This window comes from Aotus nancymaae, unplaced genomic scaffold (assembly GCF_030222135.1).
Source record: "Aotus nancymaae isolate 86718 unplaced genomic scaffold, 86718_ANA_hifiasm-v0.15.2.pri h1tg000053l, whole genome shotgun sequence".
Taxonomy (NCBI): domain Eukaryota; kingdom Metazoa; phylum Chordata; class Mammalia; order Primates; family Aotidae; genus Aotus; species Aotus nancymaae.
This window is the reverse complement of record NW_026988467.1, coordinates 23,415,737-23,438,804: the sequence shown is the minus strand read 5'-3', so window position 1 is coordinate 23,438,804 and position 23,068 is coordinate 23,415,737. Positions and strand designations below refer to the sequence as shown.

General features: G+C 50.3%; 1 protein-coding gene across 2 annotated transcripts in view; it reads right to left on the bottom strand.

Moving 5' to 3' along the window:
* Window positions 1-238: 238 nt before the first annotated feature.
* ZDHHC18 (zinc finger DHHC-type palmitoyltransferase 18) overlaps window positions 239-23,068 on the bottom strand; it is a 52,726-nt gene continuing 29,896 nt past the window's right edge. The window contains exons 3-9 of one of the 2 annotated variants that reach the window (XM_064363522.1): window positions 7,640-7,789; window positions 5,999-6,136; window positions 5,832-5,880; window positions 5,206-5,308; window positions 3,570-3,682; window positions 2,575-2,674; window positions 239-617 (exon numbers count right to left, since the gene is read on the bottom strand). In XM_064363522.1, the coding sequence (XP_064219592.1) occupies window positions 495-617; window positions 2,575-2,674; window positions 3,570-3,682; window positions 5,206-5,308; window positions 5,832-5,880; window positions 5,999-6,136; window positions 7,640-7,789 (776 nt within the window). In that variant the 3' untranslated portion in view covers window positions 239-494. Of the gene's footprint in view, window positions 618-687; window positions 2,675-3,569; window positions 3,683-5,205; window positions 5,309-5,831; window positions 5,881-5,998; window positions 6,137-7,639; window positions 7,790-23,068 lie in introns of those variants that run through there. The other variant, XM_064363521.1, reaches the window with a different exon arrangement.

Below are 23,068 nucleotides of genomic sequence, written 5' to 3'. Positions count from 1 at the left end.
CCCTGGGACCCTACCAGCGCCAGCACACACACCACACCACACACCAGACAGATGGATGGGCTCCATGGGGTTGGCGAGGCATGCAATGAGGATGAGATGGTGTGTGAGGGGAGCGGGCAGTGCTGGCCGACAGGGGAGAAACAGTCTTACCAGCTAACCCTCTGCAAAGAGGCCTGTTAGCTCCCTCAGGCTGTGCAGGAGATGGCAAAATCCTGACAGGTGTCCTCCTGAGGGAGATACCAGAGAGGTGGGCCAGTGTTATGAGTTGTCTGGCTGGGCCCTGCTGCCCAGGTGGGAGGTGGTGCCAGGGAAGCTCCGGCTCTCACACTGGAATCTACCATCTCCAGTGTTTTCTTAGCTAAGCACTCACTGGGGATCAGAGCGGAAAGGCAGTAGGGAAGAAGAATTTGGGAGTCTCCAAGCCCCTGAGGCAGGGGAAAGTGGAGGGGAGGAAGAGGGAACAGGATGGCCTCTTTTCACGTGATCATGGGGGCTCAGCCACAGCCCTCTCTGCTCTGCCTCCAGTGGACAGAGCTCCAGCCAGGTGAGGGAAAATGCAGCCACATCACTGGGCTGCCTGCCTTCTCACTGTCTCCCCAGGAAAGATCCAAATTTGTCTGAAAGAACAGAGGGCTGTCAGCTGGGGCCTCAGCAAAGGAAAAGCAAACAAAAACCAACCAAAGCAAATCAACTCTTATAAACGGAAGTTTTATTACAAGCAAGAACAGAGAACACTGGCTTAAATAAAAAGCACGTAGGAGCCCCTCCTCTAGCCACTTCTTCCTCACCTCCCAGGGCCACTGCAGTGATGGCCCAGCGCCCTGAGGCTGGGGCGAAGCTGTTTCTCCCAGAGGGGACCCTCTGTGGCTGCCATTCCCAGCTGTCTGTGACCACTAGCCTCTGGAGTGAGAAGGGCAAGATCTGGGGACTTTCTATGTCATTTTCCAAGAGCTTCAGCCCACTTGAAGGGCCAAGGAGGGGGATAGTGGGACAATATCTATTTTGATAAGAAATTACAGCTCCCAGTGGAGGAGAAACATCCTCTGAGTTTCTGGCCCAGACTTAGGCCAAACTTCACTTCCTCCTGGCTCACCCTGTACCCTCCTTCCTTCTCTCTGATTGGAGGTCCCCGCTTGGCAGAAACACCTTGTCTTCCAGCCCCTGGCACTGAGTCCCATACTCAGAGCTCAGAGGAGGGGATGTAGAATGGCAGCCACTCCGGAGAGCCATCACTCCACCCACCACGCCCAGGCTCAGCCAGTCTGGGCAGGTCCCAGCTGGAAGCCTCACCTGGGGGCTGGGAGGCAGGGCTGGGGGTAGAATGGCAGAGTCTCCAGACACTGGCTGTCTGAAGTCCAAAGAGGAAGGAAAGATAGGAGGCTGGGCTGAGCCCCAGTGGGAGCCCAGGGTTCTCTCATGTGCCCCCGTCCTCCTGGCTCAAGCTGCTTCTGACATTCAAAGGGGATGGGGCAGGGGGCAGCCCAGGGGATGTGGGAGCCAGCCACATTCATACAGGGCACACATGAACACACACACACATGCACACACGCTCTCACTCATTCCAGCCAGAAGGTCTCTTGGAATAAACTTATTAAAACCAACTAGCCTTCTGATAACCCTTCACGTGGCACTACACAGACAGTAATGTGGCTTTTTCTTCTTCCATTTAAAAAAGACTATGTAGAAAAGAGGTCTATAAAATTGTACAAAATACCCAGCATTAATAAACCCGTTTCAAGTATTGCCAGCATGAGCATAACCCAGCCATCCCCCGACCTGGCTTGGGTGAGAGGTGGGGGGGCAGGCTGGGATCCCTTAAAGGGCTCTTCGAGGGCAGGGGAAGGATCAGGCTCCCACTTCCATGGTGCTGACCAGGAACTGCACAGGAGCTGAGGCTGAGGGTGCCTGGCTGGCCCATTCACCTTCATCTGATACAGACTGCCCCCACCCACCACCAACCCTGTCTTCTCTACTGGAACCCCAGCTCTATCCTATTGGCCAACTCCATAAAAAAAGGGGGGGAAAAAAACCCCAGAATCACCAAAAACTCCCGCAGAAGAAAGAACAAGTATCATCACCAAGAGAAGGGAGGAGCCCACAGACCAAGCAACGCACGGAGGCTTCCTCTCCACAGCCCACTGTCCAGAGCTGACCACTCATCAGTCCCGCTTCACCCTGAGGACCCTGACTAAGCAAGGCCCAAGCAGTTCTCCCACCTGGGAAGCCTCACGCTCAGTTCACAGCCTCACTCACACAGGGCTCGCCTGGCACAGGCAAGGACTTGGTGTGGTTCCCTGGGTGGCCTCCAGAGGCTTTGGCCTCTTCTGGCACTGATCAGCTTGGGGGACCTAGGGCCCAAGGCTGTGGGAACCTGGGTTTGGGGAGCAGAGGGCACAGCCACGGAACAGTTCGGGGAAAGCCACGCGGGGTGGGAAATAAATATGAAAAGACTTGAGTCTTTGGCAGTTCTGCTTCCCTTGGATGGAACAGGGAGGGTCCCGGCAGCTGAGTGCGGAGGGGCAGACAGGCCAGCAGGTGGCAAGTACTGAGCTGCGGTCAGGGGTGGCCTCCTACCATGCTGGCGTCAGGCTTGGCTCTGCAGGCTGGCTCATCGCTTCTGCTGGGTGAGGGCAACACGGTGTCGGACTGCACAAATCCCCTCCGGTCAATCAGGCTTCCAAAACACAAGGGGGACACGTGAGGGCCCTGCCCAACACCGAGGCTCCAGGCCAGCGGCTGGACGGCAGAGTCTATCTCTCAGCCAAGCAAAGGCCCAGGCTGAGAAAGGCTGAGGAAAAAAGAGCTGCTCCCCATCTGGAGGCCCAAGACCCTTACCTCTGGCAGGCCTCTCTCTGCCCTCTGGCCACCTGGCTTTTGGCCACAGAATTTATTCACTATTAATTCCAACTGGCCCACCTGTCTGTTTGGCTGCCAAGAAGCCAGGCTGCAGGTGAGGGAGAAAGCAAGGATGAATAGGTATTTGGTGGCTATGAGATTCCTATGTTCCTTTCCCTTCTAGGCAGGCTGGGTGACAAGGACACTGGGTGGGGTGGGGGGACATGACTGTGTGGGGATGACTTGTCCTGGCAGTGCCCACAGCAATTTAATCCCCATTCTGGAGCTCTGGTGCCCCCTGGTGTCAGGATGAACAGGGAGCATCCAGCAGGGCTGAGTCCCCAGGGTTCCTACTGCCAGGAAAGGATGGAGTCACCACCCAGTCAGGCAATGGGCAACGGGAAGGGCAATGTTACTCAAGCGTGGCCGAAGCAGTCATGGTGGTTAAACTCCAGGGAGCAGGATTACATGTCCTATCCAATGCTCTTCTGTTTTACATTTTGTACTTAATTTTTTCTACACTGAGCAGGTGATTAATAACAATTCTCCATGGAATTCCTTCATGTGACAAATGCCCTCATGCATTCAGCAGGGGGTGGTGGACGGAGGGCATCTGGGGTGTGGGGGGAGGTCGGCTGATATCCAGGAACACTTTGAGAGGTGTGGGCTCAAGGGCCACCCCCCACTGGCCAGGCCTGGCCCTGTGACCCCTCTTCTGTGTCCCACTCTCTTACCTGGGAGGTAGGGGGCCACAGAGCACAGCGCAGCAGTTGGTGATAATACTTTTATGGCTGTAGGGGTTGACAGAGGCCTCACCGCCCCTCTTGCTGGACCACGAGCCTTTGATCTGCAAGCAGGAAGGAGGCCTGGGTCAAGTACCTCCTTTTGCTTCACTTTTCTAGGAGGGAGGTCTAGAGGCTGGGGACAGCTGGCCAATTTTGAAACCAATTCTGGTTAGAGAAGGGGACATGTCTTTCATATGGGCTGTTCAATGAGGATGTGGGGGAACCCCTGGCAGAGATTAGGAGGCTCCAAAGAGGAGATGACAGAGCAGAGCCCGCGAGAAGCATCCAGAGGAAACGTTCTGGATGACTCCTCCCTTCTCTGGGCAGCCGCTTCTGAAGGAGGATAGTGCAGGGGCGCAAGGTGAGGGCTGACCTGCCTTGAGCCCCGGCCCTGCTACTCACTGGCTGCATAACCTGGACAGATCACCACTTCTCTGAGCCTGAGTCCTCATGTGGAAAATAGGGAAAATAATACTAATTCTCAGATGCCATTGCTGGGACATTAGATTCATTCCTGCCAGATTCTCTAGCTCTGTGAAGCCAGCTATTGAAGGCACTGGGGAGTTTAGCAATGAAGAATTACTGCTTGACTTTAACCCAGAGTTTTCTACACCTATTTGGCCACACACTCCTTTCTCTTTAACCTCTGGTAATGTGCTGCAGAACTGGCACCCAAGAAGTTACTGCGGGAGATGCTGGTTGATGTCATTTCTGCTCTCACCATCACCTAGCACACAATGCCCTGCCATGTGTGTTAAGTTATGTTTCCCTGAATGAGAGGATGAGGTCAGGGAATGTATTTTCTGTTGGATGATGGGCTGCTGATAAGTACCAGATAGTGGGCCCTGACACAGATGCTCTCATTTGTTTTTTTAGTGTTTGGAGAATGAGAAGGGGAGGTCAGGTCTGGCCAGGGCTGGGCACATCAAACAATGCTTGTCGGTGGCAGTCTGCAGGGTGGCAGGTAGGGAGGGCCAAGGGAACCCCACTGGCCTGTACCCTGTCTCTCCCAGGCGTGCATATTGAGAGGGGCAGCCAAGACAGGCCAGTGACACCCACAGAACAGTCACAGCTTTGCTGCTGCCAGAGGCAGTGTGGAAGAGGGAGAGCGTACCTGTGACTGGGCACCAACCTTGGCTCTGACCCCTCCCAGCTGTGTGACCTCCCAGACATGGGACATGTCTCTCAGTCATCAAATGGGAAAAAAGCATCCCTGTTCTTTCTGCCTCAGGCTTGACAAAAGGACCCAAAGAGATGACAGGAACGGAAAGAATTTTTTAAGTGGTCATGTGCCAGCCAAACATGCATGTTGTGGTGTGAGTACTGCCTCCTACGGGCTGTGGAGAAAAGCAACCCGGGGCCTCGGGAGCCTGAATCCAGAGACTGAAGCAGGCAGAGGTCTCAGAAGCCTGCATCGGACCCAGCAGGGCCCAGCTGAGAGGACTGGGAGGTGTGTGGCTGCTTAACAGACATTTTCCCCAGCAGTCCGTGAGTCAGGACTGCACTCAGCTGCCCGGGCTCCCTCAGCCCTGCCTCCTCCTGAGGGCGCTGCCCGAGAATGAGGGGTGGCTCCAGGTTTACTCACATCTTCATTAGTAGTCAGGTTGGAGGCGACGAGGTACGTGTGAAACCCTGAGAGGCCCAGAATGGACCAGATGGAGAAGAAGCAGATCACCAACTCCAGCACGGTGGGGGCAGTTAAGGACCCACACAGGTGGAGGGCGGGGAGCCTCCCAGCCACGCCTGGCCTGCCTCACCCATCCTTCCATGGAGCTGTTTCCCCAGAGAGCTGAGAAGTTCTGGAACCTTCCTGTGGCCAAGTCCCCACTTTCTAGCAGGATTACCTCCTGGGGCCCATGAAGGGTCAGCACCCCACTCAAGAGCCAGACAAGGTCAGGGTGATGGACCGCAGAGAAAACTGAGGGTTCTAATCACAAAGAGCCTCAGGCATGACACGGTCCAGGGAGCTTGGCATCTTAAGAGACACATTCTCTTCCAAGCCCCTGAAGATGGGGATCCCTCTCCAGCCCCACAATGCCCCATTTAGGATCAGCTTTTGCCTGGGTAGCAACAGAGGGCTGGTACATTGGGTTCTAGAGGACAAATGTGAGCTGTATCCTGTTCCCCTCTGATTAGAGGATGAGGCATGGGATCCACCCAGTGAAGGGACCTCAGTTTCCACTGGCGTGTCCTCTAGCTGACAAAGGATATCTTGCTGGTGTCTCCTTCAGAGTGGAGAGGAAGTTGCTTCCCTGAGAGCCTGGGAGGAAGAAACAGGAGAGGACCAGATCAGAGGAACAGTGACCACTGAAGCTTGCTGACCCTTGAGCTTGCTCGCTGGCCCCTCCCACTCCCCGCTGCCCTCACCCGCAACTCACGCAACGTCAGGTGGGTGACCACGCAGGCAAAGATGAAGGCCGTCAGGAACGAGAGGGAGAGAATAAACGCGTAGAAGAATCGATAGTTCCGTCTCCCCACACAGTTGCCTACCCAGGGGCAGTGATGGTCAAATCGTTCTGGACGAGGGCAAGGGGCAACGGGTTAGTGTGGGGCATTCGGCGGCCTCACCCATGGTTGGCTGGGCTTTCCTACCCTTTCACTCTCGCAGCCAGCTGGCTCCCAGGCCTCGGACACACCTGCTTCTGGTTCCCACTGCCTGACACACTCTCTCCTATCTCTTTACCTGGTTACCTGTAACTCCTGCTTCATGTCTCAGCTGCAAAGCCACTCCTTAAGAAAGTCTCTTCCAATCCCAGACTAGGTAGGGAGCCCCTGTTATCTGCCCCATTACTTCTCTTTTGTAGCACTTTGTCCACATGTGTTTCTATGCTTATTTATAATTACCAGATTGGCCAATCAGCCCTACTTGACTGTAAGCTCCATAGGCGAGGGGGCTGTGCTGGCCTCACACCTTGCTGACTCCCCAGGATCCAGAGCATTGCCGGCACAAAGACTCACAAAAGTGTCACCTGGCCTGCCATCCCAGCCACATGCTAACAGCCAACGACCCCTGTCCCCTGCTCTAGGACTAGTGGCCCAGGGAGGGGCTGGGCTGCAATGTAGTTCACAGACAGCCAGCACATCAGGCCAGGTCAAAGGGCTGAGCTCACCTGCAGACTGTCCCTGCGGGTGGAGGCACACCCTGACTGGTAGAGAAAGTCCTTGTGGCAATGTGGGTCACAAGCCCATTGCAGGCCTCATGCCAAGGCTAGCGCCTTTTGCAAGGGATGGGCGGGGTAGCTCCTCAGGGATGAATGATGCCAACTGAATCACCCCCTTCGCTGCATGCCGTCATGGGGTGTTCCCTGCTGTTCTCTTGCTCAGGGAGTACTGAGCTGGCATGATGAGCTCACTGCCCTGGGAACTGTGCACAGTCACTGTGGTTCAGCTCACCTGGGCCCTCTCATGCAGTATTTCCCTTACGACACCCTCCCAGGGGACCACCCATGGTGCCCATCAGAACTGCACAGCCTCTGGAGAGCAGGGAGAGGATAAAACCACCACTGCAGGCAGCTGTGGGGTCAGGAGCCATTTCCAGTGGTGACATCCTCTGCACCTCACCAGCTCTGTTCCCAGATGCTTGACCCTCCCAACACTGGGAATCAGATCAAAGTCTCTCAGGACAGCTGGGCCTCGGCCACTGGACAGTAAATCATTCTTTCTGGCCCAAACACATCTGTAATGTTATTGTTCCTGTCTGTTTCCTGGGAGCTTGGACCTCCTGAGGACCAGGCTGAAGCTTGGGAGAAAGGTTCAAGGCCTCTCTGTCTACCCAACACTTCAGAGCTGGGGGAAGGAATTCACTAATCCTGAGCTGAAGCCAAAACACCCCTGGTTACACTGAGGGCCCCTCCCCTGGGCCCTCCTCAGTCAGGGCAAATCTGGGAGAACCAGACCTCCTGCCCAGCCTTGGGTATTTCAGACACTGCCTACCCCATCCCCATGCGTGACCACTCCCATACCCAGGACTCAGTCTCTCTTAGGAATCCCCGCGCCCCTCCCTGCTGCCTCCTACTCACCCACACAGTTGTCGCAAACACTGCAGTGTGAGGTCCGCGGTGGCCGGAACATCTTGCAGGTGAAGCAGTACTTCAGCTTCACCATCTGCCCGTTGATGATCACCTCCCGGGTCCGAGGGGGCGGCCGGTATGTAGAACTGCCTGTGTTGTCTGAGGGCAGGAGGAGAGAAAGATGGGGAATGCCAAAGGCAGGCCAGGGCCCGGATCCCCAGCAGGGGAAAACTACGGCTGCCTGGCCAGTCCAGGAGAAGCCTCAGGGTAACAGGTTCCCAGGAACAAACACTGAAATAAAATGTCTGGCCTAAGGCAGGGACAAATATTAGAAGCAGCCACCATGTGCTGAGACTGCCTCTGTACCAGGCACTGTGCTAAAACTACACACTTGTTCATACACCTGCCAGCCTTACCCACTCTAAGAAGGGCTATCAGAGAAGGAGACTCCCAGAAGGCTTATGAGCTTTTTTTTTTTTTTTTAAGACAGATGTCTCACTCTGTTGCCCAGGCTGGAGTACAATGGCACAATCTCAGCTCATTGAAACCTCCACCTCCCAGGTTCAAGTGATTCTCTTGCCTTAGCCTCTTGAGTAGCTGGGATTACAGGTGTGTGCCACCACACCCAGCTAATTTTTGTATTTTTAGTAGAGACAGGGTTTCACCATTTTGGCTAGGCTAGTCTTGAACTCCTGACCTCAGGTGATCCACCTGCCTCAGCCTCTCAAAGTGCCAGGATAATAGGAGTGAGGCACCACACCCGGCCAGTGAGTTTTATCTGCAGCTCATCAATCCTGGACCTAGGTCCCAGTTTACAGGAGGTTCAGGAGACGGAGGAACAAAGTAAGTAACACAATGAGGAAAAAGTCAGATCTAGAACATGAGACATCTGCAAGACTGCTGGCCTGATCTCTAACAAAAGTCAATGTCATTTATGAAAAGAGAGAGGAGGTTGGGTGCAGCAGCTCAGCCTGTAATCCCAGCACTTTCGGAGGCTGAGGTGGGAAGATCACTTCAGCCCAAGGGGTCAAGGCTGCAGTGAGTCAAGATCATGCCACTGCACTCCAGCCTGGGCAACAAAGCCAGACCATGTCTTTAAAAAAAAAAAAAAAGGCTGGGCGTGGTGGCTCACGTCTGTAATCCAAGCACTTTGGAGGCCAAGGCGGGCGGATGACCTGAGGTCGGGAGTTCAAGACCAGCCTGACCAACATGGTGAAACCTCGTCTTAAAAAATAAAAAGAAAAAAAAAAAAGAGAGACAGAGGAGATGATTCTAAATTAAAAGAGACTTAGAGATTTAAGAGACATAAACAAATGCAATACCTCTTATTTTGAAAAACAAAATAAAACACAGCAACAAAAGACATCTGGAGGCAACTGTGGAAATCTGACTATAGATCAAAAATTAGGAAACAGGCTGAATACAGTGGCTCATGCCTATAATCCCAGCACCTTGGGAGGCCAAGACCGGAGGATGAGGATTGCTTGAGCCCAGGAGTTTGAGACTAGCCTGGGCAAATAGCAAGACCCCATCTCTATTAAAAAAAAAAAAAAAAAAAATTAGCTGGGTGTGGTGGTGTGTGCCTATAGTCCCAGCTACTAAGGAGGCTGAGGTGGGAGGATCATTGGGCTCAGGAGTTCCAGGCTGCAACGAGCCAGGATTGGTCCACTGCACTCCAATGTGAGACCCTCTCACTAAAACAAACAAAACTGTTGCCCATCAGAACTGCACAGCCTCTGGAGAGCAGGGAGAGGATAAAACCACCACTGCAGGCTGCTGTGGGGTCAGGAGCCATTTCCAGTGGTGACAACAATTAATTTTCTTAGGTATGATAATGGAATTGTGATTATGTAGGAGACTATCCTTAGATTTTTAAGATACATGTTGGAATATTTATGGGTAAAGTATCCATGATATCTATAATTTACTATGAAATAGTTTAAGAACAAAAAATATGTGTGTGTATATATATGTGTGTGGGTGTATAGGTGTGTATAGGTGTGTATATGTGTGTGTATATTAATATATATAATATATACATATACACACATAGTGTGTCTTATTTTGCATATATATGTGTGTGTATATGTATATATATAATATCATACTATCAACAACTATTCAATCTAGATGGTGTATGTACAGGAATTAATTGTACTATAATCCTTCCTGCTTTTCTGTATGTTTGAAATTTTCATAATAAGAAATTTAAGAGGAAAAAAATACAGAGATATAGCATATTCATGGATTGGAAGACTCGATATTATGAAAGGATTTATTCCCCCTAAATCCAGTAGGTTGTTTTTGTGAAAACTGACAAACTCAATCCAAAATTCATATGGAGATGGCTGGGCATGGTGGCTCATGCCTCTGGTCCCAGCTATTCAGTAGGCTGAGGCAGGAGGATTGCTTGAGCCCAGGAGTTTGGGGCTGCAGTGAGCTATGACTGTGCCACTGCACTCTAGCTTTTGCAACAGAAGAAGACTCTGTCTCAAACAAACAAAAGACACAAAGAGCCTAATAATAAAAGAGCAATTTGATAAACTGCGTTATATCGAAATTAATTTCTTTTTTTTCATTTAAAGATAGTCATTAGGCCAGGTGCAGTGGCTCACACCTGTAATCCCAGCACTTTGGGAGGATAAGAAGAGCAGATCACCTGAGGTCGGGAGTTCGAGCCCAGCCTGACCAACATGGAGAAACCCCATCTTTACTAAATACACAAAGTTAGCTGGGCATGGTGGTGCATGACTGTAATCCCAGCTATTCGGGAGGCTGAGGCAGGAGAATCACTTGAACTCAGGAGGCAGAGTTTGTAGTGAACCGTGATCCCAACATTGTACTCCAGCCTAGGCAACAAGATTGAAACTCGATCTCATTAAAAAAAAAAGAAAGAAAAGAAAGCAATGAAGAGTTTGACATTGTAGGCTGGATGATTAAAAAAAAAAGAATGAGCCCAGGGGCAGTGGCTCAAGCCTGTAATCCCAGTAATTTGGGAGGCCAAGGCAGGTGGATCACCTGAGGTCAGGAGTTCGAAACAAGCCTGGCCAACATGGTAAAACCCTGCCTCTAATAAAAATACAAAAATTAGCTGGGCATGGTGGCAGGCGCCTGCAATCCCAGCTACTCAAGAGGCTGAGGCATGAGAATCACTTGAACCCAGGAGGTGGAGGTTACAGTGAGCTGAGATCATGCCACTGCATTCCAGCCTGGGTGACAGAGAGAGACTGTCTCAAAACAAAAAAAAAAAAGAAAGAAAGAAAAAGAAAAAGTAACCTGTAGAGGAGGAGGGGATAATCACAGTATGTTACAACTTGTAAACATTTTGTAAGCAAAGACAGAGGATTTGTATCAAGAATATGTAAAGGACTGGGCTCAGTGGCTCACATCTGTAATCCCAGCACTTTGGGAGGCTGAGACAGGTGGATCACCTGAGGTCAGGGGTTCAAGACCAGCCTGGCCAACATGGTGAAATCCCATCTCCACTAAAAATACAAAAATTAGCCAGGTGCGGTAGCGCATGCCTGTAATCTCTACTCAGGAGACTGAGACAGGAGAGTCGCTGGAACCAGGGAGGCAGAGGTTGCAGTGAGACAAGATCACGGCACTGCATTCCAGCCTGGGCGACAGAGCAAGACTCCACGTAAAAAAAAAAAAAAAAAAAAAAAAAAAAAAAAAAAAAAAAACATGTAAAGAAATCCTGTAAGTCAGTAGGAAAGTCAGACAACTCAATACAAATATGGGACAAAAGACCCAAGTAGGCATCTCATAAAAGGGCCTGTCCAAAAAGCCAATAAACACATGAAAAGGTGTTTATATTAGTCAGCCAGGAAATGCAAATTAAAACCACAATATGCTACTATGACACATGTACTAGAATGGCTAAATGAAAAAAATAAAACATTCCAAGTGTTGGCAAAAAAGTAGAGCAACTAGAAATCTCGTATGACCACTTTGGACAACTGTTTGGCAATAGCGACCCAAGCTGAACATATGCATGCCCAGAAAACCCGCTCTCAGGCATCTACCCAAGAGCAACGTGCACGAGATAATGTGCACTGAAACACGTGTACAAGGATGTTCACAGCAAGAATTCTCATAATAGCCAAATTCTGGAACTACCCAAATGTCCCAATAATAGAGTGGATTTAATTTTTTTATTTTTATTTTTTTGCCATGGAACTGCATACAGTCTGAACACGTATTTTTTTTAATTTTTTTATTATACTTCCAGTTCTGGGGAGAATGGATTTTTTAAAAAATTCACGGCTGGGTGCAGTGGCTCATGCCTGTAATCCCAGCACTTTGGGAAGCTGAGGCGGGTGGATCACCTAAGGTCGGGAGCTTGAGACCAGTCTGACCAACTTGTCTCTACTATAAATACAAAATAAGTCGGGAGTGGTGGCACATGCCTGTAATCCAACTACTCAGGAGGCTGGGGCAGGAGAATTGCTTGAACCCAAGCAATTGCCTGAATTGCATGAATCTCAGTGAACTGAGATCACGCCATTGCACTCTACCCTGGGCAACAAGAGCAAAACTCCGTCTCAAAAAAAAAAGTTAGTATATTTACACAGTGGAATTCTACATAGCAGTGAGAATCGAACTATTGTTAACTACACACAATAATATGAATGACTCTCATAAAGATTGTCTGGCCAGGCATAGTGGCTTATGCCTGTAGTCCCAGGACTTTGGGAGGCCAAGGTGGGGCAGATCACTTGAGGTCAAGAGTTCAAGAACAGCCTGGCCAACATGGTGAAACCCCATCTCTACTAAAAATACAAAAATTAGCCAGGCATGATGGCCCATACCTGTAATCCGAGCAACCCAGGAGGCTGAGGCAGGAGAATCGCTTGAATGTAGGAGGTGGAGGCTGCAGTGAGTCCAGATTGTGCCATTGCACTTCAGTCTGGGCGACAGAGCGAGACTCCGTCTCAAAACAAACAAAACAAAAAAACATTGTGCAAAGTAAGGAAACCATACCTACAACACAAAATGTCCAAAAATAGGCAAAAGCAATCCATGGTGTTAGAAATTAGGATTGTGATTGGAAGGGGGCATGATTTTTTTTTTTTTTTGAGACAGAGTCTCGCTCTGTCACCAGGCGCCAGGCTGGAGTGCAGTGACACAGATTTGGCTCACTGCAACCTCCACCTCCTGGGTTCAAGCAATTCTCCTGCCTCAGCCTCCTGAGTAGCTGGGACTACAGGCACGAGCCACCACGCCCAGCTAATTTTTGTATTTTTTAGTAGAGATGGGGTTTCACCATGTTGGCCAGGATGGTCTCAATCTCTTGACCTCGTGATCCACCTGCCTCAGCCTCCCAAAGTGCTGGGATTACAGGCATGAGCCACCACACCCGGCCTTTTTTTTTTTTTCTTTGAGATGGAGTTTCACTTTTGTTGCCCAGTCTGGAGTGCAACGGCACCATCTTGGCTCACCAAAACCTCCACCTCCTGGGTTCAAGCTATTCTCCTGCCTCAGCCTCCCAAGTAGCTGGATTACAGGAATGTGCCACCACACTCGGTTAATTTTGTATTTTTTTTTTAGTAGAGATGGGGTTTCTCCATGTTGGTCAGGCTGGTCTTGAACTCCCGACCTCAGGTGATCTGCCCACCTTGGCCTCCCAAAGTGCTGGGATTAGGCCAACTTCTGTACCTTTTTTTTGAGATGGAGTCTTGCTCCGTAGCCCAGGCTGGAGTGCAGTGGCATGATCTTGGCTCACTGCAACTTCTGCCCCCCAGGTTCAAGCAATTCTCCTGCTTCAGCCTCCCAAGTAGCTGGGATTACAGGCATGTACCACTACACCCAGCTAATTTTTGTATTTTTGGTAGAGATGGGGTTTTACCACATTGGCCAGGCTGGTCTCGAACTCCTGACCTGAAGTCATCTGCCCACCTCGGCCTCCCAAAATGCTGGTATTACAGGCATGAGCCACCGCACAGATCCACAACTTGTATACTTTTGGTAAGCCCATCATACTTCCATAAAAAATAAGAGAGAGGAAAAAAGAGGCCGGATGTGGTGGCTCATGCCTGTAATCCCAGCACTTTGGGAGGCCAAGGTGGGTGGATTACCTGAGGTCAGGAGTTAGAGACCAGCCTGGCCATAAAGCCCTGTCTCTATTAAAATTACAAAAATTAGCTGGGTATGGCAGAGGGTGCCTGTAATCCCAGCTACTTGGGAGGCTGAGGCAGGAGAATTGCTTGAACCCAGGAGGTGGAGGTTTCAATGAGCCGAGATAGTTGCCACTGCACTCCAGCCTGGGTGACAAGAGCGAAACTCTGTCTTGAAAAAAAAAAAAAACGCTGGGCATTGTGGCTCACGTCTGTAACCCCAGCACTCCAGCACTTAGGAAGGCCAAGGTGGGCAGATCACCTGTAATCCCAGCACTTAGGAAGGCTGAGGCAGGCAGATCACCTGAGACCAGTCTGACCAACATGGAGAAACCCCGTCTCTACTAAAATTACAAAATTAGCAGGGTATATGGTTGCACATGCCTGTAATCCCAGCTACTTGGGAGGCTGAGGCAGAAGAATCGCTTGAACCTGGGAGGCAGAGGTTGCGGTGAGCTGAGGTCGTGCCACTGCACTCCAGCCTGGACAACAAGAGCTAAACTCCATCTCAAAAAAAAGAAAGAAAGAAAGAAAGAAAATAAAGATTTAAGTAACTTATTTAGGTCCTGCCCTGGTATATGGGCAGAGCAGGACTCTAACCCAGGTGTGTAATATGCAAAGCTCAAAACTCTACCCATTAAGCATCTTGGTACTCCAGGGCACAGAGGACCTGAACAGTGGCTCCTTCCAGAAGAAAGTCTGAGAGTCTCCTGGGGCAGCCTGTAACTCCAGCCCTCCACCATGCACCCTGCTATTGCTTTCATTGCATTGATTCACCAGATAATGTCTCCAGTTTGGCCACTCGCCTCCAATGATTATTTACTGAGTGCCTACCAATGTGCCAAGCACGATTCTAGGCAATTGGCATATATCAGTGAGGCAAACACACTCCAGTGTTACATTTTCAACTACCAAGTAAACCTTTGTTAAGCTGTTTCATCACCACCTTGACTACAGCATGTTTAAAATGGAACTAAGCATCTGAGCATTTCTTCCCTAAAATGGGCAGCATGAGAAAGGGTGGGGGATTTAGAGGCCAATGGCCACACTCTGAAACCTGGTTTTGTCATTGACTGGTTGTATGTAAAGCTGAACTAAAATGAACTTCTCTGAGCCTCAGTTTTCTCATATGTAAACAGGTAGAATAGTTAACGAACCCTAGCTCCACTTCTTCCCAGCTGGGTTTCTCCTGATGATGCCACTTGCTAAAAAATCATATAAGTGCTTTGTGCCTCAGTTTCCCTAATCAGTGAAATAGGAACAATAGTAACCCACCTTCATAGGGTTGTTGTGAGGATTAAATGAATCCATATATGTGAAATGGCACAGAGCAAATGCTTAGGAAGTGTGAGATATTATTACTGGCTCACAGGGCCAAGCATGGTGGCTCATGCCTGTAATCCCAGCACTTTGGGAGTCTGAGAAAGGAAGATTGCTTGAAGCCAAGAGTTTGAGACTTGCCTGGGTGATAAAGAGGGACCCTGTCTCTCTTTTTTTTGACATGGAGTCTCACTCTGTCGCCTAGGCTGGAGTGCAGTGGCAAGATCTCAGCTCACTACAATCTCTGCCTCCCGGGTTCAAGCAATTCTCTGCCTCAGCCTCCTGAGTAGCTGGGATTACAGGTGTGCACTACCATGCCTGGCTAGTTTTTGTATTTTAGTAGAGAAGGGGTTTCAGCATGTTGGCCAGGCTGATCTCAAACTCCTGACCTCAAGTGATCCGCCCGCCTCAGCCTTCCAAAGTGTTGGAATTACAGGCATGAGCTGCTGTACCTGGACAAAATAAAAAAAAAAAAAAAATCATTTAAGAATTTTTTTTATAGACAGGGTCTTGCTTTGTTCTCCACCCTGCAGTGCAATAGCTATTCACAGGTGTGATCATGAGCCACCATGCTCAGCCACTAGCAGCTGTTTTCATGAGGGGCAGCAAGGCATGGGCTCTGGAGTTAGGACACTGGGTTTAAATCCTGGTTGGAATTCTGCCTACTTGCTACTTAAGGGAGTTCCTTCACCTCTCTGAATCTCAGTTTTTTTTCTTTATTCTTTTTTTTTTTTTTTTAAGACGGGGTTTCACCATGTTGGTCAAGCTGGTCTTGAACTCCTGACCTCAGGTGATCTGCCCGCCTTGGCCTCCAAAGTGCTTGGATTATAGGCGTGAGCCACCACGCCCAGCTTCTTTATTCATTTTTTGAGACAGAGTCTTGTTCTGTCACCCAGGCTGGAGTGCAGTGGCATGATCTTCGCTCACTGCAACCTCTGTCTCCCAGGTTCAAGCGATTCTCATGCCTCAGCCTCCCAAGTAGTTGGGACTACAGGTGTGCACTGCCACACCAGCTAATTTTTGTATTTTTAGTAGAGATAGGGTTTCACCATGTTGGCAAGCTGGACCTGAACCCCTGACCTCAAGTGATCTGCCCACCTCAGCCTCCCAAAGTGCTGGGATTGCAGGCGTGAGCCACCGTGCCTGGCCACCTCAGTTTCTTTATCTGTAAAATGAAGATGGGTTAAGTCACACCCTCATAGGATTGTGAGGGCTGAATGAGATGCTTCCACAGCCCTGAGCACAATGCTAGACTCCCAGGAGCCACTGGCATTGCTCCTGACCAAGTGTTCATGCCATGACACTCCAAGATACAGAACCCCCAGCAGCTCTCTCCAAAGCTGATGATGCTCCTCCAAACCAAGCCCCTAATCCTGTCCCACAGGCCCCAGAGGCCCAGCTCTTGGCTCCCTGCTCTCTGTTGCCTTCCTGACTTGGACAGAGGCTTTGGAGCCAGATAGACATGTAGGCATAAATATCAGCCCAATCACTTATTAACTGAGTAAGGTGGGTCAAGTCACTTCTCTGTGACTTGAAAGGCACAACTGCTCTGTGCCTTTATCTGCTAAATAAATAAAATGGAAGGCCAAGCACAGTGGCTCACACCTGTAATCCCAGCATGTTGGGAGGCTGAAACAGGATTGCTTGAGGCCAGGAGTTTCAGACCAGCCTGGGCAACACAGTGTGAGATCCCATCTCTATAAAAATAATATTTTTTAAAAATTAGCTGGATGTTGGCAGGGCGCAGTGGCTCACGCCAAGGTGGGTGGATCACCTGACTGAGGTCGGAGTTTGAGACCAGCCTGGCCAACATGCTGAAACCCCATTTCTACTAAAAATACAAAAATTAGCCAGCCGTGGTGGTGTGTACCTGTAATCCCAGCTACTTGGGAGGCTGAGGCAGGAAAATCACTTGAACCCAGAAGGTGTAGGTTCCAGTGAGCCGAGATCATGCCATTGCATTCCAGCCTGGGTGACAAGAGCAAAACTCTGCCTCTCCCCACCAAAAAATTAGCTGGATGTGGCATGAACCTGTAATTCTAGCTACTTGGGAGGCTAAGGCAGGAAGATTCGAGTTTAGGAGTTCAAGGTTGCAGTGGGCTGTAACTGTGCCACTGCATTCCAGCCTCGGTGATAGAGCGAGGCTGTGTCTCTAAGAAAAATTTAAAAATTAAATAGGCTGGATGTGATGGCTCATGCCTATAATCCCACCACTTTGAAAGGCCGAGGTGGGCGGATCACCTGAGGTCAGGGGTTCGAGACCAGCCTGGCCAACATGGTGAAACCAGGTCTCTGCTAAAAATACAAAAACCAGCTGGGCGTGGTGGCACATGCCTGTAATTCTTGCTACTCGAGAAGCTGAGGCAGGAGAATCACTTGAACCTGGGAGGCAGAGGTTGCAGTGAGCTAAGATCACGCCACTACACTCCAGCCTGGGTGACAGAGCGATACTCTGTCTCAAAAAAATAAAATAAAATAAATAAAATGGAACATCGTTGAGTTCACCTCAGAGGGCTATTGGAAGAATTAGGGGAGAATTCACCAAGTGGCTTTAGCAAAGTGGCTAGCAATTGACAAGGGCTTAATAAATATCAACCATTTATTATGACTGTTGTTTCCACAAAACACTGAACTCCAAACAAGCAACGGATTTATGAAGAAAGCTTCAGAACACAGCCCATCTGACTGAAGGGACAGCCACAGACCCTCTCCAGCACTGAGAGCAGTTATTGGAATCCTCAGTGGAATCCCACAGGTCTTCCTCAGGGCAGAGGGAACCCAAGCCTCTACCCAGAACAGGGAGGGAACAGCTAAGCATGTTCTGGCCTCCAGCAGTCAGGCTTCATTTTCTCCAGCACTCTGCAGAAGAGCAGATGAAGCTCTGTACCCTGGCTTCCTGAGGCTGCCAGGAGCCAGGTGTCATGCTGGAGCAAGAGTTCCGCCTTGTGCTAAATCAAAGTCACCAGAGTAGGGACAAAGGAGACTCTGCAGGGGCTGCGCCCTGCACAGGGGAAGACAAGCGTCTCTCCCACTGCTGATTCTCAGACCAGACAGTGCTGACCAATCACCGCCCCAGACTCAGCCTCAGAATCTTCCTCAACCTGCTCCTCCCAGAAGCCACTGCTGATGACAGCTTGTTAGTGCCTGGAGCAAGTCTACTCTCCATTCCTGACCAAAAGACACAACTCTCTTCAGTTTCAATAGAGAAAAGTGACTTTCAAAGTGTACTGACATTCCCGGTCTCAGTCAGTCACAGAGACAGCTCTGGGCTGGGCAAGGGGATCCATGCCTGTGAGTTACAGATGGGAAACCAAGTTCACTCCAATAACAGAAGGTGGGGCTGAAACTAGGACCCCTCCAGGACACTCATTTGTTCACTCTTTCACACATGAGCCCCTACTATGTGCAAGGTATTGTACAAGGCCTGGGGGTGGTAGGGAAGGTAAGGGGCAAGTTCATAGAGATGAGTAAAAGATACTGGTTTTCTTCACCCTGTGCCTACCTGGCATTCTGTGGATGTTCAAAAAATATCTGTTGTAGAAATAAGAAAGAAGGGAGTGATGATAAGTGATGCTATCCCAGCGCTCAGGGAATCTAAGATCTACTCCAGGGCTGTTTCTGCTAAGTCAGGTTCTTCCCCAAGTAATAAGGTGCCCTCATGTTAGCAAGGCCCTCCTGCTGCCTTCCAGGCAGAAACGAAAGCTCTGAGGATGTGAAAATGAGAGCAAAGGCAAGGCTCCTCATCACTGAATGGCTGTGAGAGCAAAGGAATTTCCCCACCCTAAGACAGCTCTCGGAGAGGAGCAGGCAGGCATTTTGTGATCAAAATCTGAAAGTTTGGGGCTGCAGAAGTTCCTCAGGGCTGGCCGCGGGCTGCTGAGAAGGCCCTGATTTCCCTCCGCCCTTCCACTGATGTCACCTGAAGAGGAAACAGCTGTAGGACTGCAGTCTTCCCACCTCTAAAGCCAGCTCAAGGTCAGCCACAGGGTCCAGGCCTCGAGTGCTGGATCACCATAATCCTCCCAGACCACTTCTGCCCACCTCTGGGGTTCATGGAGCCTTTACCACAACCAGCCTTAGTACCAGGCCTGTGGATACAGGAAGGGACTGCCTGACGGCAGAGTCAGACAGAAGTGGATAATTAGAGTCCTCCTACAAGGCAGTGCCTCTGTGTGGTGACTCCGGGCTGGCCTGATCTTATTTTGAACCCTGGCATAGCCACTTGTTAGCCTGTGACCTTAAGAAGCTGCCTAATCTCTGAGCCTCAGTTTCCTCACCTCTAAAATGGGTAATGATGACATCAACCTTGTAAAATTTTATACAAATCAGAAATGACATAATATCAAGATCTGACCTACATAGCTATTCAATAAATGACATTATTGGTGTCTATATTCAATGCCTCAAGAACACAAAGGGATATATGTGGGGTGGAGGCAGGAGGCAGCATTCAAAAAAGCAACAGCCCAAGTGCAGTGGCTCATGCCTGTAATCCCAACACTTTGGAAGGCTGAGGCCAGAGGACTGCTTGAGTCCAGGAGTTCGAGACCAGCTCAGGCAACATAGCAAGAACCTGTTTCTACAAAATATAATTTAAAAAGCAAGCAAGCAACAAAAGAAGTGGCAGCAAAGCTGGATCAGAAAGAATGAGCACTGGCCGGGCACAGTGGCTCAGGCCTGTAATCCCAGCACTTTGGGAGGCTGAGATGGGCGGATCATGAGGTCAGGAGTTCAAGACCAGCCTGAAACCCCATTTCTACTAAAAATATAAAAATTAGCCGGGTGTGGTGGCATACACCTGTAGTCCCAGCTACTCAGGAGGCTGAGGCAGGAGAACTGCTTGAACTCAGGAGGTAGAGGTTGCAATGAGTTGAGATCATGCCACTGCACTCCAGCCTGGGAGAGAGAGGGAGACTCCATCTCGAAAAAAAAAAAAAGAAAGAAAGAAAGAAAGAAAGAATGAGTATTCTGGCTCACCAGGGCAGGCGGGACAGCACAAGCACAAGCAAACGCACCGAGGCATCCAGTGCACAGTGTGGCTGGGGGCGCCGGGGACCGGGAAGAGAGGAGCGGGAGGGTGGGATGCAGCTTGCCTCAATCTCATCAGTGAGTTTTCAAGAAGACGGAAGAGGGGCCGGGTGTGGTGGCCCATGCCTGTAATCCCAGCACTTTGGGAGGATGAGGTGGGAGGATCACCTGAGGTCAGAAGTTCAAGACCAGCCTGATAAACATGGTGAAACCCCGTCTCTACTAAAAATACAAAAATTAGCCAGATGTGGTGGCGTGTGCATATAATCGCAGCTACTCGGGAGGCTGAGGCAGGAGAGTCGTTTTAACCCAGGAGGTGGAGGTTGCAGTAAGCTGAGATCGCGCCACTGCACTCCGGTGTGGGTGACAGAGCGAGACTCTGTTTTTAAAAAACCATATATATATAAACATATATATAAAGTGTATACATACACACACACACACACACACACACACACACCCTTTATTTAAACTGGGAGGAATTGGTCACTCTGCCTCAGACTGTCCCCACAGGGCAGGAGCCCTGGGCCAGACTTGTTGGGCTAGAGTTGCTGGGCTGGGGAGCCAAAGGGAGAAGCCCACACTGCCTACATGAGCCTAGGAACAGGTAATCAGTTCATGTTCACATGAACAGCATCACCTGCCTCTGAGACAGCTCCCAACCTTCTGGAAAAGGTTCAGTAATCTTAGTCGTGATCATTTTAGAGAAATATGTTTTTTGTTTTAGTTTTAGTTTTGAGACAGAGTCTCACTCTGTCACCAGACTGAAGTGCAGTGGTGTAATCTTGGCTCACTGCAACCTCTGCCTCCTGGGTTCAAGTGAGTCTCCTGCCTTGACTAATTTTAATTTTTCACGATGTTGGCCAGGATGGTCTGGATCTCCTGACCTCATGATCCACTTGCCTCAGCCTCCCAAAGTGCTGGGATTACAGGTGTGAGCCGCCGTGCCCAGCCCTGGGAAATGTTTTACTTCAGTTAGTTAGAAATTTCTGGCCATACCCCAAAATTTGGCTTCTCTTCAAGTTTGAGAATTCAAAGGCCCCCCAAATGCCACTTTTATGCTTGGCAACTGTTCCCAAAGAAAAGTCTTAGGCCCTGACATTCAGCACCCTACAAGACTGATTCCACTCCATCCTTCCAACTGGAATATACCTAATATCCCTATCTGAAGTGCTCCTCATATTCCAGCCAACATGGCCTGCTCAGTGGCCTGCTGCCATCCTTCCCGTTCCCTCTGCTGTCCCTCTCTTGCCTCAGCCTCGTCTGCCTGAAGGGCTGCCTCCACACCACTCCTGTGCTGGAATTCCACCCAAACTTAAAGGCTTGGCTCAAGCATCACTTCTCCAGGAAGCTTCTCCAGTCCCCCAGGCAGAAGATGCTCCTGACTCCTCTGACACTCTTCTAAAACCTGATCTCACTGGCAGTGGGTAGTCAGGCCTCCCACCTGGGGTCAACTCATCTGGAACCCATGAGGAGAGGAAGCTCCTATCAGATTCATTTTTGGCCTCCACCCACCTTCACTCTGCTGTCAGGAGTCAGCAGATAGAATTAACACACAAATGAACAAACTTGTAATCCCTAACTGGGAGAAGTCCCAACTGTTTCCTAACCTGTCACCCTGACAGAGCAAGGAGGGTCTTCACAAAAGCTCATCCATTCTTCCGTCATTCATTTACTCATTTAGCCAGCATCACTGAGCCTTCTACATGGCAACGAGGTGAACAAGACACGCATTCCGTGCCCTCACAGGCCAGCAGTAAGGACAATTTTGTAATGAGCACCACTGCAGCACAGAGACAGAGAAGGAAGGAGAAGGTGCTCTGGGAATGTGCCATGGAAGGTCTGGCCCAATGAGTCAGGAAGGCTTCCCAGAGCACAGGAAATGAGTGGAGACAGAGGATGAAGATGTGTCCCTGCTGCCATCTCCGAAGAGTAAGCAAGGGGTTTGGGAGTCAAAGGTACACATTCTCTCTGTACCTTTATCCCTGGTCCCGCGATCACCTGCTTCAGTTTCTCCATCAGTACAACTGGTTAATAGGGTCACCCTCCCTGGGCTGTCGTGAAGATTTGTGGGGATAACTGACAGAAGGCACTCAGCACACGGCCAAGCTCTCCCCACGAGGGGGATTACTACTGTCACTGTGATCCACACAGCTCACAGGAGGCCAGGGATTCCAGGCAGCCAGACCTCTGGGTACAGCTGAGCTGGACAATAATCCTGTCTCACGATTAGCCCTGACCTGAAGGGGAGGAAGAACGGGGTACAGTCAAGCCTCCCCAGCTGCCAGGTGGGCTAGCCCAGGTCAGACTGTGGGATCCTGAAGGAGTAGCCAGGGACCCGGAGTTGAGGGAAGGAAGCTGGACGTAGGCGAGAGGAGGTGGCGCTTTCAGGCGTGGCTGAGGATGGGCCCGGGCAGAAGAATGAGACAAAGAACAGACAGAGCCCCAGAGAGCATCCTTTCCAGCTGCTTGCCCTCCCCACTCCCTGCTGCACAGAGAATTAGTGAAATGATTTCCAGCGATAGATGCAGCAGGGCTCTGACATTTACAAGCCACTAGATGTCTTCAGGGCCAGTTGGGTGTTTAAAAGTCTACGTGAACACCACCCTGTTAAAGGAAGGAGCTAACCACGGACCGGAAACCCCCGAGGTGTGCAAGTAGCCACGTCACTTCTCAGCAGGAAGGAGTTGGGGTGCAGCAAGCTGAGATTAGGGAGCCGGCCCCAGTGCCCCGCCACCCCGGAACCCACACAGCAGTCTGAAAGGAATCAAGGGCCACCCGGGCTGCCTGGGAGCACAGAGTCTTTCCAGCCATCGCCGTTCCTCACACGCACTCAGGCTGTTTGCCACTCTGGGCTTAGGCCTTACACTTCGCAGGTCCCCATATTTCTATCTTCAGTGCCCCCTCCTCCTGGAGAGCTCCCATGACCACCTTATCTAAACCAGCCCACTTCCCGACACCTACTGTGCTC